At 40.0% G+C, this 14,086-nt stretch overlaps 1 protein-coding gene across 1 annotated transcript in view; it reads right to left on the bottom strand.

Moving 5' to 3' along the window:
- Nucleotides 1–1,907: 1,907 nt before the first annotated feature.
- LOC140209776 (NAD(P) transhydrogenase, mitochondrial-like) overlaps nucleotides 1,908–14,086 on the bottom strand; it is an 84,890-nt gene continuing 72,711 nt past the window's right edge. The window contains exons 21-22 of the mRNA XM_072278234.1: nucleotides 9,541–9,656; nucleotides 1,908–2,178 (exon numbers count right to left, since the gene is read on the bottom strand). Of these exons, the coding sequence (XP_072134335.1) occupies nucleotides 2,032–2,178; nucleotides 9,541–9,656 (263 nt within the window). The 3' untranslated portion in view covers nucleotides 1,908–2,031. The remainder of the gene's footprint in view (nucleotides 2,179–9,540; nucleotides 9,657–14,086) is intronic.

Genomic DNA, 14,086 nt, shown 5'->3' with positions numbered 1-14,086 from the left:
AATTTTTGCTTCTTGAGTGCTTAGAAGGTAATTATCTGGGGTGGGGGGAAGTTTGTGAGAATAAAAAAAAATGGGATTAATGTAGAATTATTCTGAGATAGTTTGAGTCTAATGTAGCCTGAGATACCGAAGTGCTGGTTTGTGAGCTGTAGTTTGATAGACTTTGGATCAATGGACTCTTCGGTGCTTCTGCTGCGGTTTGCATGGTGGGGGGGGGGGGGGAGGTGTTCGGTGTTTCTGCTGCCACGTGTGGGAGTGGAGCGGGCGATGCTTTTTGCTGCTGCTTGTACGAAGGGGGAGGCTTCGACGTTTCTATCATTCTATGGGGTTCCTTTGTTTCGTGGATATCTGTAAAGGAGACGAAGTTCAGCTTGTATACTGATATTAAAGTGTATTTAAGGCAGAGATTGATAGGTATCTGAGTAGCCAGGGCATCAGAGTGGGACTAGATAGGAGAAAATGGATTAGCTCATGATAAAATGGCGGAGCAGACTTGATGGGCCGAATGGCCTACTTCTGCTCCTTTGTCTTATGGTCTAAATCTCATTCCAGACACTGGAGCACAAAATGTAGGCCAACTTTCCAGTGCAGAAGTGAGAGAGAAGAGTACTATGAAATGTGCCAATATGCAAATAACAAGCTAAGACATCATCGCAGGTGGATGTGAAAGATCCCATGACGCTTTAGTAAGGTAAAATAGATGAACCATCTCAGATTGACATCACTAATGCAAAATTATCTGGAGATGATCACGTTACCGTTATATAGGAATTTGCTGTGAATATTGGAAATGGGTCCACATTCAAAAAGAATTTAAATGGCATTAATGCACTTTGAAGAATTTTGGGATCACTAAGATCTTTTATGAAAAGTTATCCTTGTAATCTAATTTGTTTGCATCACCAGTTAAAGAGTTGGCATCTTCCTGCGGGATACCATCGATAGGCTGGTTACACAAGTGATGGTTGTTAATGTTGCTAATTTCTTTTTGCTGTCACCATCGAATTCCATTCCTAGAATTCTTGCTTTGTCAGTAATCTTCACCCTCCCACTCATTACACATTCTTCTTACCTTATCCTTCGTCATAGAGCATCTATTGCCTCCAACTCAAATGGGTATCCCTCTCTGGAATTTGTAAAAATCACAATTCTGAGGTGAATTTTTGCATAGGTGACAATCTGCCTCTGAGAGAGGTCACTACTTGCGTCATGACAATAGTTTCCCATTAAAATAGGAAGAGAATTTTCTTTTTAGAGGGATGCAATTCTTTAGAATTCTCTATGCCAGTTTTCATGGCTGACCCAGACTACAGGGGTTGCAGTCAACAGGCAGATCAGACATGATTATACTGAATGACAGGGTTGTGGGTATTAAGGGTGTTCAGTTAATGTTCCAATCTAAAAGACAGGACTCGATTCTGATATGGATTTCATTCCCGATTTTTTGGGGAATATAAAAATGACTTCAAAGGCAACTTTTAAATCCAACTATCTCAAACAAATCCATTAGATTTGAAGCATTTAGCAATTAAAGCAAATTAGGAAAGTTTTCTGATCAGCTTTGAAAGTTTCTTTTCATTCACCCTCATTGTCAATCATTGTGAATTATTCCTCCCCCCAAAAAAATGAATAATTTGATTTTTTTAAAACAAAATCAAGAAATGAAAAATTCAAATGTGGAACAGAAATCCAGTGGTACACTCTACTTGTTATAGCATCATTGTTAAAGAAACAGGCCCTTCAGTCCACCTTATCCACGCCAACCATCAAGTGCCCTTCATTATTATGCCAGTATTTGTTGATCAAATCTAGAATTAAACCATTGTGAGTTGGTGCAAGTTCCCTGACTGGAACTTCCAGAAAAAAGGCAATTAAGATTAATAAGCAGATAACCTGAATGCAAATAATACAGTAAAATATTTATTTTCACATTTCCTCTGGATTATGCATTCTGTTTGTTCCTGTTATCTTCAAACCATAAAATTGTGGAAGTTGATTGATTTATTCAGTATAACATTTTTGTCTCAATGTTTAATTTTCCATTTCCCGAATCTTGCCCTGCAGAGCGTCACATGTCTTCTTTGCATCACCGAGCAGCATTGAAGTGTTGGGTTTATAGAAAATGGGATTGTCAACTGCAGCGTAGCCAACTCCTAGAGTTCGCTTCATCACAATAACCTGCAGGAGGAGAGTTCAAAATAAATAACTCCAATTAAATGTTCATGCAGAAAAATCACACTTACTGTATATACAATCTCTTTGGCACCTTGAGCATCTGTAATAAAAGCAGTTACCAGCCAATATTTGTCACCTTATTAGCAGTGCTTCTGTTTTTCATAATCCAGAGATTCATTTTAAATCAAAGGCCTATCAGAATATGTAATTGGAAATAAACCAGTATCGGTAAGCTGTTGGAAAAGATTCTTAGAGATAGGATCTATGGGCATTTAGAGAATTGTGGTCTGATCAGGGACAGTCAGCATGGGTTTGTGAAGGGCAGATCGTGTCTAACAAGCCTGATAGAGTTCTTTGAGGAGGTGACCAGGCATATAGATGAGGGTAGTGCAGTGGATGTGATCTATATGGATTTTAGTAAGGCATTTGACAAAGTTCCACACGGTAGGCTTATTCAGAAAGTCAGAAGGCATGGGATCCAGGGAAGTTTGGCCAGGTGGATTCAGAATTGGCTTGCATGCAGAAGGCAGAGGGTCGTGGTGTTGGGAGTACATTCAGATTGGAGGGTTGTGACTAGTGGTGTCCCACAAGGATCTGTTCTGGGACTTCTACTTTTCGTGATTTTTATTAACGACCTGGATGTGGAGGTAGAAGGGTGGGTTGGCAAGTTTGTAGACGACACAAAGGTTGGTGGTGTTGTAGATGGTGTAGAGGATTGTCGAAGATTGCAGAGAGACATTGATAGGATGCAGAAGTGGGCTGAGAAGTGGCAGATGGAGTGGCACTTTGGAAGGACAAACTCCAAGCCAGAATACAAAGTAAATGGCAGGATACTTGGTAGTGTGGAGGAGCAGAGGGATCTGGGGGTACATGTCCACAAATCCCTGAAAGTTGCCTCACAGGTAGATAGGGTAGTTAAGAAAGCTTATGGGGTGTTAGCTTTCATAAGTCGAAGGATATAGTTTAAGAGTCGCGATGTAATGATGCAGCTCTTTCAAACTCTGGTTTGGCCACACTTGGAGTACTTTGTCCATTTCTGGTCGCCTCACTATAGGAAAGATATGGAAGCATTGAAAACGGTACAGAGGAGATTTACCAGGATGCTGCCTGGTTTAGAGAATATGCATTATGATCAGAGATTAAGGGAGCTAGGGCTTTATTCTTTGGAGAGAAGGAGGATGAGAGGAAACATGATAGATGTGTACAAGATAATCAGAGGAATAGATAGGGTGGATAGCCAGCGCCTCTTCCCCAGGGCACCACTGCTCAATACAAGAGGACATGGCTTTAAGGTAAGGGGTGGGAAGTTCAAGGGGGATATTAGAGGAAGTTTTTTACTCAGAGAGTAGTTGGTGTGTGGAATGCACTGCCTGAGTCAGTGGTAGAGGCAGATACACTAGTGAAGTTTAAGAGACTACTAGACAGGTATATGGAGGAATTTAAGGTGGGGGGTTATATGGGAGGCAGGGTTTGAGGGTCGGCACAACATTGTGGGCTGAAGGGCCTGTAATGTGCTGTACTATTCTATGTTCTATGACCATTTTCAGGCTATTTCAGGTTACTTTAGAAATTCAACCTGGTACACCCTGGAGTAATTCACCCTCTCAAACCTTTTATAACATATACATCAGGCACATACAGAGTGAAATGAAAGGAACACTGCCCAGGGTTGAAATAAGCTGCAGGGTGTTGTAAACTTAGCTTCATCATGGGCACTAGCCTCTGAGGTATCCAGGACACCTTCATGGAATGATGCCTCAAAAAAGGCAGTATTCATTGTTAAGGGCCCCCATCACCCAGGACATGTCCTGTTTTCATTGCCACCATCAGGAAGGAGGTACAGGAGCCTGATGGCACACACTCAACAATTCAGAAACAGCTTCTTCCCCTCTGCCATCTGATTTCTGAATGGACAGTGAATCCATGAACACTACCTCACTACTTTTTTTTTTAAAACTTTTGCAAAATTTATTTATATATTAGTGATATCTGATTCACCTGCAGTATTAAATTCCTGGGTGTCACTATCTCAGAGGACCTGTTCTGGACCAATCATATAAATATTATTGTGAAGAAAGTACAACAAAACCTCTATTTCTGCAGGAGTCTGCGGAGGATTGGATGTCATCAAAAACCTTGGCAACCTTCTATAAATGTGTGGTGGAAAGTGTGCTGACTGCCTGCATTATGGCCTGGTATGGGAACGGAGTGGCAAATCCTACAAATGGTAGCGGATTTGGCCCAGTACATCAGATGTAAAACCCTCCAAACCATTGAGCACATCTACATGAAACGTTGCCAAAGAAAAGCAGCACTCACTGCCCAGGCAATGCTCTTTTCTCACTGCTGCTATCAGGTAGAAGGTATAAGTGCTTCAGAACTCGCACCGCCAGGTTTACGAACAGTTACTACCCCTCGACCATGTGGCTCCTGAACAAAGGGGGATAACTACACTCACTTAAGGACTCTGTTATACTGTTATTTCACCCTCATTATTCATTGCTATTTATTTATATTTGCATTGTTTGTTTACAGTTTACATTTACGGTTCTATAGATTTACCAAGTATGCCCGCAGAAAAAGAATCTCAGATGACATGTTATATACTCTGATAATATATTTTATTTTAAACTTTGTACTTTAAGAGTATTGGAATACAATCACATAAACGGAACAGACTCTCTAACCAATACCCTTAACACACGCATGTATGACCAAAAGTGAAATAAGATTTTTCATTCTCACCAACAATACTCAAATTACATTTTCTTCTGAAATACCCAATGCAAATTCTCCAAATTTCTCACAAACTGCCTCATTTGGGGCAATGGGAAAAATTTTGTAGCATTTTGCAAATTCTCTGGGTACAGTTCCCAGGTATAATCAACTTAGTTCTATAAAAAAAAAATTTCAAAATACATGTGCCAGGAAGGGCTAGGGATGGAGCAAAATGGGGCCAGATGAGAATTTCAATAATGTAATTCTGACTAATGGTACATTATCAATCTTGTCTTAGTTAATGTCAAGAACTGAACATCTACCACTGATGCCATGGCTAATATCCTTGAGGTTTTGTTAATATATTTTGTTGCAGTATAGAGGAGTGTTCACATTGTTTAATACTATATCCGCCTCGAGTACTCAACACTAATGCTGGATGCCAGAAATACAAAGAAATTACATTTTCCCGTACTTATCTGCCTAATTATGACCGATCCCACTGGATATTTTGTCAAGAATAATAAGAGACAAATATACACACTATTTCCAAGAATCTACCTCAACTGCATATTTCTGTATATTTATCTTTTGTCAAAAGATGTTATGCTTGGATAAAACATGTAGTGCTTCTAATTCATGTAAAATTCAACTTATTATCTTAATAATTAGAAGAATTAAAGCAGGAAAGAAGAAAAATAACTTTCACTCAGAATACGACAGGGGCAGCAACTCTCCTCACATTTGAGTACTAGTTCAATGTATAATTATGGTTGTAATCCACTATCTATAATGTGCTACAGGTGGGATTGGGTTGGTGGCTCCATTTCAATGAGCAGAGACACCTTAGGCTAAATTCTCCACTCATTTCATAAATGCCCAGGGTGTTTTTTTTTAAACAAGTTCTTTTACAAAAAATAAATATACAGCAATAGAGTCCATCTTGTTCCTTCAAATTTAAGAATCTGATTTTTTTCTGTATTTTGAACAATATTAACATGGCAGGACAAGGATGACAACAAAGCTCAGGAATTATAATGGTAATGATGTCCCCACTCCAAATAATTCAGATTAGAAATTTTAAAAAATCTGTGAAAATCTGCTCAGTAAGATTGATCAGCCCTAATCATCTTAAAATAGGGGAGTGGCATGAGTCTGATATATTTCCAGCATCTGCAGAATTCCTGTTGTTTGGGATACTTTCTGTTGTGTTTTGAAATTAATTTTGTCAGAGTTGTTGCAGCCAAGGAATATAAAACCATACGACATAACCTCCATTATTTTTTGCCTATTTCATCAAAACTTATTTGTCCAGATTAAAAAGCCTTTCCAGATGAAAAACATGAGTTACAGATTTTATTATACAATTAAACTTTGAGAAGTTATACTCAGCAATAATAAAAACAATGATTTGAGATGCAAATTTCATCTGTATCCCAACAAAATTTCCAACTGGTAGTTTACACTTGATAACTATGACTTCAATTCTGTTCTTTTTTTTTTATTCAAAGTATATTTATTATCAAAGTATGTATACATGATACAACCTAGAGATTCATCTCCTAACAGGCAGCCACAAAACAAAGACACCCAAAAGAACCCATAAAAGATCCGTGAATACCCAATGTGTAGAGGAAAAAAAATCATGCAGATAGTAACCACAAACAAATAGCGTAAAGAACTGGTCCATTAAGAGAATCCCATATATAGTTCAGCGCAGAGCTGAGTAAACCTCATGGAGCAGCAATCTGAATCAGCCCGTCCCTCGAACCCCGACACACTGACCTAGCAATCTGGCACGGTGCCCATATTGACGTCTAAATACTGGGTTCTATTGCCACGATACTCTCTGCCCATCAAGGGCTGGATAGTGAACTTTCGTTAGTGACACAGGAATGTAGGCACCTTTCCAACATCTACTGATATATCTTGTTCAAATGGATTTTGTTTGTGAGATTGAATTTGGAGCTCCGAGTGGTACTTTTTCACTGGGATAGCTTGGGTTCAAGCATCTGCGATTTGGATTTCACATGCCTATAATACCGCGGAGTGGCATGCTAGTGTAGTGGTTAGCACAATGCTTTACAGTTCCAGTGACCCGGGTTCATTTCCCGCCGATGCCTGCAAGGAGCTTATATGTCTCCCTCTGACCATGTGGATTTCCTCCAGGTACTCCAGTTTCCTCCCACAGACCAAAGACCTATTGGTCAGTAGGTTCATTGGGTCATTGTAAATTGTCCTGTGATGAGGCTCACATGAAATTGCAAGGATTGCTGGGTGGTGTGGCTCGAAGGGCCAGAAGGGCCCACACTGCACCATATCTCAATTAATAAATGATACAGAAATAAATTGCGGTGTCCAGATACCTGAGGAAGAGGCCCCTAAATCCAATGAAAAAGAAACCCATAATGTAATAGTAGCTCATACTTTGCCTCTTTAATGGCATTGGAAAAAAAATCCTTCATCACAACCACGAGAGGAAACTGACCGAAGTTTTTGGAATTTTGCATGTGTCCAATAAAACTCAGTTAGTTACCTTGGCTATTCTAACAGCATCTCTCAATTTGTAACCTGGCTAACCTTAATAATGGCAGAAGGCACACTGGAGCAGCCTGCCATACAAGTACCCTTCCAAGTTACACAATGATCTGACTATTAATAAATGACCATTCCTGTGGAGCCGCTGCATCTAAATATTGGAATAACTTCAACAGCAAAATGCAGCAGTTCAGTGCGGGTTCGTACTGCCTTCAATGAGGGGCAGGAGATGAATGCAAGGCTCAATGATGATGCCCAGATACCAAATGAGTAAATGAAAATCCATACATTACTGATTATAGGACAGGATTCTCCAAACAGTCTCTGGAAATGGAGCAAACTGATGAAAACTATTCATAAGCTATGCTTGCCAAAAAACACAACAAAAATATTATGCTTTATTGTGAGAATGCATGATGCACTCCAGAATTAGCTAACTCTTGGCCCAAGAGGACTAATTCATGTATGCGAACTGTAATTTCCTGAAATGAATAACTGTAAATTTAAAGACCTGTGAAGTCTTTATTTCACTTAGAGATACAGCACGGTAATGGGGTCTTCTGGCCCAACGATGTCGCGACACCTAATTATACTGATGTGACTAACTAACCTACCAAGATATGTCATTGGAATGTGGGAGAGAACCAGAGGACCCAGAGGAAATCCACATGGTCACGGGGAGAACATACAACCCTTTATACAGAGCAGCAGAATCATACCGGGGCTGTTGGCATTGTAACACAATTATGATAACTACTAAGCTATCGTGCTGTCCCATGAAGATACCACGCTGCCCTATCTTAAATGTTTTAGTTGCTCAAAATGTTTTTCACCTTTTACTGCAATCACCCGCATTACAATCTGCACCTTTTAAAATACAAGCAAAGATGCTTTTACTTCCTGGTGTGCTGTCTCAAAGTATTCTTCAATGAGAATTGTTGATCAGCCAGTGTGTTGGAGGCCAGAGATCACCCTGAAAGTGATGCCTCATAGCAAGTAACTTCAGAAAAGATAAAATCCATCCCACAAAGATTGCAAGACATTTTTGGGCAGTGTTATTCAGGGTTAGAACAGGAAAAGTACATGCAAGTAAGGAATCATAAACACAAGATGTTGGAAATCTTGAGCAACCATTTGTGTTGTAATTTTTAAAATTTTTTTCAGAAAAACATGGAGGGCGATGGTTCAGGTCCTAGGATGGAACTAAGAAGAGTAACAGTTTTGCATGGACTAGATGGGCTGAAGGGTCTGCTTCTCTGTACTGTAGAAGTTTTAGCAGAAGGTGAAAAATATCTTTAGCAAATAAAAATTAAAACTTCACAGTTCTTTATATTCAAAATATTCATTTCAGGGAATTACAATCTGTACTATGAATTAGCCTTTTTGGGCCACGATGTGTCACACGAGTACAGGGCCACTGACCTAGATTTTATTTTGCTCTTCACTGTAAAATCCAGGCCAGTGATTCTGTATCTGAATATACTTTCCTACCCGAACACGAAGACCGATTCCATTAAAAGTCCCAATCACTCTTTTCACTTCCACTGATGCAGATAGAAAGTGTTGCCAATGAAGAAGAATGCATTCAGTCAAACACTGCGGGCTTCTTTTTGAAAAACTAGATCACAAGATTTGACTTCAAAACCCCAATTGCAGACTTGATTTGCAAGTATTAATTCTCTGCCTTAATCCCAAAGGACAGTGATTAAGGACACTAACTTGGTTTATATACTCATCTGCAAGATGATGCAATTCAGGATCTCACTTCTTTGTTTACTCCCAGTCCATCATGATATTGAAAACAGACTTACAATAACATTCCCAAGAAGTAATCTTAGATTTCCTTAAATATGTGTATACCTTATTGATAATAAACAGCATTTCTACAAGAAATATTGTGCTTGGCTCCAAGTTATGATTGGCACAGGAGTCCAAACCTCCTACTTGTTTTTTTTATATATATAAATATATAACAAACATAGGTCATTCCAATTTGTTCCACCAAACTGGATGAGTGATAATAAAATAAGATTTACTTTGAATAGGATGAAGTACTCAGTACTGCTTGAAACATTCGACTGGAAAAGGTACTTTTACACTTGTGCTTACCTGCTTAGATTTCCAGACCTCCAAAACTGGCATGCCAGCAATTATCGAATTAGGATCTTCCTGTGCTGCTGAATTCACAGTGTCATTGGCACCAATAACCAGAACTAAATCAGTTTCTAAGAAAAAAGAAAAAAAAAAGTTTGATGTCATTCCTTTGCTGCTGCAGACAGTTTTTTTTATTATAAATAAGACAGCTTAAATTTATCATTTTGGAATCTCAAGCCCATTTGCTTCATAAGAGAACTGACAGAATACAGACACAGTTCAAGTCAAATGAGTGCCTCGTGTAATAAATACCACAGACAGGACCATATGGACTTTGTATCAATCACTGAATCTGCCTTATTTACACTCAATCATCTTAAATCTCAAATATGAGTTTAGCCTTTAGGGAAATTCTGTCACTAATTCATCCCAGAGAAATCAAGTTGGTTAACTGCAGACATCATTCCATTTAGCAAAGCTTATTCTCAGAAAGACATAAAAACCATCAAGGCAGCACCAAAGAGCCTTAGAAAAACTGGAGTCAAACTGGAGTTAATTAATAAACACTCCAGTGACTGGATTAAGTCTAGGTGCAAGGGAAGATTGCTGTGGTCATGAAGGAACACACATCACAGACAGCCCAAGGAGATTATTGTGCAAATTGCTCCTTCTCATTGCAAAACAGAAATTAGTTCCTTTATTAAAAAAACCACACATAGTCATAAATTGAAGAGTTAGGCTATTCACTGAACATGCGAAATTACTCCCATCTTCATAACTCCCAAGATAACAAAGCAACTCATACTAGCCTACAGAGCTTGGCTTTTAAAGGGCTGGCAAAATTTGAGGGATCCAAGCTTCCACCATCTACCAGCATCACTTTTAGAATATTTATCTCAGACCAAGATGATCCTAGCTATGACAGTGTTTGAAGAACTCAAGACTCCATCCAGGTTCATGTATTCAATTAGTTAAATAACAGTTCGCTTATGTGACTTAAATTGCACTTTCCTCACTTGCAACAACAGATGCAAAAGAAAAACCCATCATATTCACGTATACCTCTCCAATACCTCATGAGTTTATATTATTGACCCTTCATTGTGCCTGGGTAAATACCCTGGAAGCTCCTAATATTATTGAGGCACAATCATTATAAGAGCTGGAGTGCATCAAGACAATTAGTATTTTAAAATCCCGTGTTTCATAAGCAAAGATTTCTTCCAAATAATCACAAGTCTACAGGCATCATCTTCAGTTACAGTTACAAACCCTGTACACCAGACGTGATAATCCACTATTTCCATTACACTCACTGGCCAATGTCCAAGCTGATCCAGGCAACTTATGGTTTTACCATTCTATTTTACCTTCACTCCCATCTATGCATCACCACTGATTCTCCAGAACTGTGCAAGAATTTATACATTTTTGTAGCATCATTAAACAGACACAAAGATATGTGCTATATGGGGGAAAGCAGGGAGGGAGGGAGAGAGTTAGGCCTCCCTCGTTGCACATCTCCTCTCAGAGTACTCAGACCAGTCCACAACAACGGCCATTGCTCCAAATCCACCTGCTGCTCGAATACTTGACATGGTTGCTTTCGGTCTCAGTTATTCCAATGCACTTGTGTTTTGCCTCACCAATTTCATATACAACATTAAAACTTCATAATATGGCACACTTAGACATTGGTGGTGCCAGATCAGTGGATTTTCTAGACTGATGTTTGATGATATTTCTATATATATCTCAATGTATTAATTCATTTTTGTTTTTAAAAGTGTTAAAAAAGATGTAATAGTCATATAGTGAACAAAGTTAAGCTGAAAGAGAATCAAGAACCAGAGGATCAGGGCAAAGAGGAGATGGAGAACCTGATTAACATTAGCTAGTGACCAAGATACTGATCCAACGACATTTCCAAATATTCAGGTAATGGATTATTGTAAGTTTACCATATTTCAGTGCGCTATGGTAGACTATTCTCCTGTCTACACTGCACAAACGTTATCCCTTTTAAAACTCATAGCCAAAGTTATACAGCATGGAAACAGGCCTTTCGGCCCAACTTGTCAATGCTAACCAAAGTGCCTTCCTGCACTAGTCCCACTTGTCTGTACTTGGCCCATATCCCTCTAATATTTCCTATCTAAGAACCTGTCCAAATCTCTTCAAAATACTGCAAGTACCTGCCTCTTGTACTTCAGCTGGTGGTTCAAACCCCACACACTGTGTGGTAACACCTCTCCAGTCCCCTTGAAATCTTTCCCCTTCACCTTAACCAATGCTGACTAGTTTTAGACTCCCTATGCTAGACCATGACCATTGATCTTATTGATACTCCTTGTGACTTTATAAATCACTACTCAGTCCCTTTCACTCCAGGAAGATAGCACTGGCCTATCCAGACTCTCCTTGTAAATCAAGCTCTCCAGTCCTGGTAACATTCTTGTGAATATTTTCCACACCCTCTTGGACTTGGGCCGGCTCCCCCACCAGATTTAGTCTGGTGAGGAGGGTGTGATGACACCGATCAGGACTAAAAAAAAACAAGACTTGACAAAGGGCAGGTAAGCTCCTTGTGAGCCAACGGCCATCTTCCGTGGAAGAGATTAAAGCCTCACCACATGTCTACGAATCGTATGCTATGCACTTAGTTAGAAGAGACATGATGAACTTGGGCACTGCACTGTGTGCCTGGACCTGCCCAAGGCCTCCGCCTAAGGAAGGGCCAAGCTCGAAGAAGCGGCCGCGGCTGTAAGCCGACACGGCCTCGGGCTCGAGTTCGGCGGGGGCGGTGATGAGCGGTGCCAAGGCGGCCAGCGAGAACAAACTGGAGGAGAGGCTGTACTCGGTGCTGTCGCAAGATCGAAGAAGATGGAGGTGCGTAGCTGCCAACCCCGGATTCGGGACGGCACCCACTGACTGACTGACTGACTTGGAGTAAGTCACATTTTTCTGGTACGGTGATCAGAACATCTCACAATATTCCATCAATATATGGCTGCAACATGATGTCCCAACTCTTGTACACAGTGCCCTGTCCAGTGAACGTAAGCATGCAATACACCATCTGGTCCACCTCAGTCTCCACTTTCAGGGAGTTATGTACTTGTACCCCACATTTTCTCTGTTCTACAACACTCCCTGGAGCTCTTCGTTTACTGTACATATTTTGCCCCAGATTAATTTCCCAAAATGCATAATTTCATACTTGTCTAGGTTAAACTCCATGTGCCATTCCTTTTCCCATGTTCTCATTTGAATCTGAGACAATCTTCTTCACAATCCACCACATGACCAATTTTGGTGTCATCCACAAACTTACTAACTACACTACCTACATTCTCAGCCAGTCATTGAAACATTGGACAAGCGGCAGTGATCCCTGTGGCACATCACTGCGCACATGCCTTTTATTTGAAAATCAACCCTCCATCCATCTCTCACTCTTTGACTTTTCCCACCAAACCAATCTTGTACCTAACTGGCCAGCCTCACTAAAGTCCAAGTGTACTAATGCCTATTGCCATGAACTCAAATCTTCTTGGTATTCTCGTTTATAAAAAACTCAATTAAATTCATGAGATGTGATTTCCAAGCACAAAACCATGCTGACTATCCCTAATCAGTCTTTTTTTTTCCCCCCAATCCAATTGCAAATAGAATCTCTCAGACTATGCTAGCCATGACCATGACACATTCAATAAGTTCATTTCCACCACAAATCCTATGTGTCAGATTTACTGCTACACAAGTAGTACCCTTCTCCAACTGAAATGAGTGGAGGGCAGTCTGCTCTTGGGTGCCTGCCAGAGAAATGGACGCTTGCTTGAGAATGATACAAGTTAACTTGCTTCTAGATTTTCTCATCCTTCCTAGTCTCACAAGGAAGCAATCTGCATCCACACAATACTTTTCCAGAAATACTTAGATGACACTGAAAATTAGCTACCTATGTGCAAAACTAGAGGAAAAGGCTTTGGTACTTCTAATTTATGCTATGGTCTTGTTTATTTTTTTTTCTGCATTCAAAAACTGCAAGCAAACTAAAACCTTGTAATAAATAATGAACAAATGTTTCTACTTGAATCTTTTGCTACATGAGTGAGTACCATCTTTGGATGCCCATGGCTTCTATTTGCTTCCAAGTTAACTCTATGCACACTTTCATCTGAAATTAAACTTCTTAAAACTGTTAAATCCTGGGTTGCTGTCAATATGTTACCCTGCCTACTGAAAAGCTCAAAATAAAAAAAAATGTGAAGATGCTGGAAATCCAACTCAACACACAAAAAATGCTGGAGGAACTCAGCAGACCAGGCAGCATCCACGGAAAAGAGCAAACAGTTGACGGTTCGGGCCAAGACTCCTCATCAGGAGTAGAAAGGAAGAGAAGAAGTCAGGGTAAGAAGGTGGTGGGGGGGGTGGGGAAGGGAGGAAGAAGTACAAGGTGATAAGTGAAACCAGGAGAGGGAGAGTGGGTAAAATAAGAAGCTGGGAAGTTGATTGGTGAAAGAAATGAAGGTATGGAGAAGGGGGAATCTGATAGAAG

The sequence above is a fragment of the Mobula birostris genome, chromosome 14 (genome assembly GCF_030028105.1).
Source record: "Mobula birostris isolate sMobBir1 chromosome 14, sMobBir1.hap1, whole genome shotgun sequence".
Taxonomy (NCBI): Eukaryota; Metazoa; Chordata; class Chondrichthyes; order Myliobatiformes; family Myliobatidae; genus Mobula; species Mobula birostris.
Note: the sequence above shows the minus strand (reverse complement) of the source record. Positions and strands in the feature narration are given on the sequence as shown.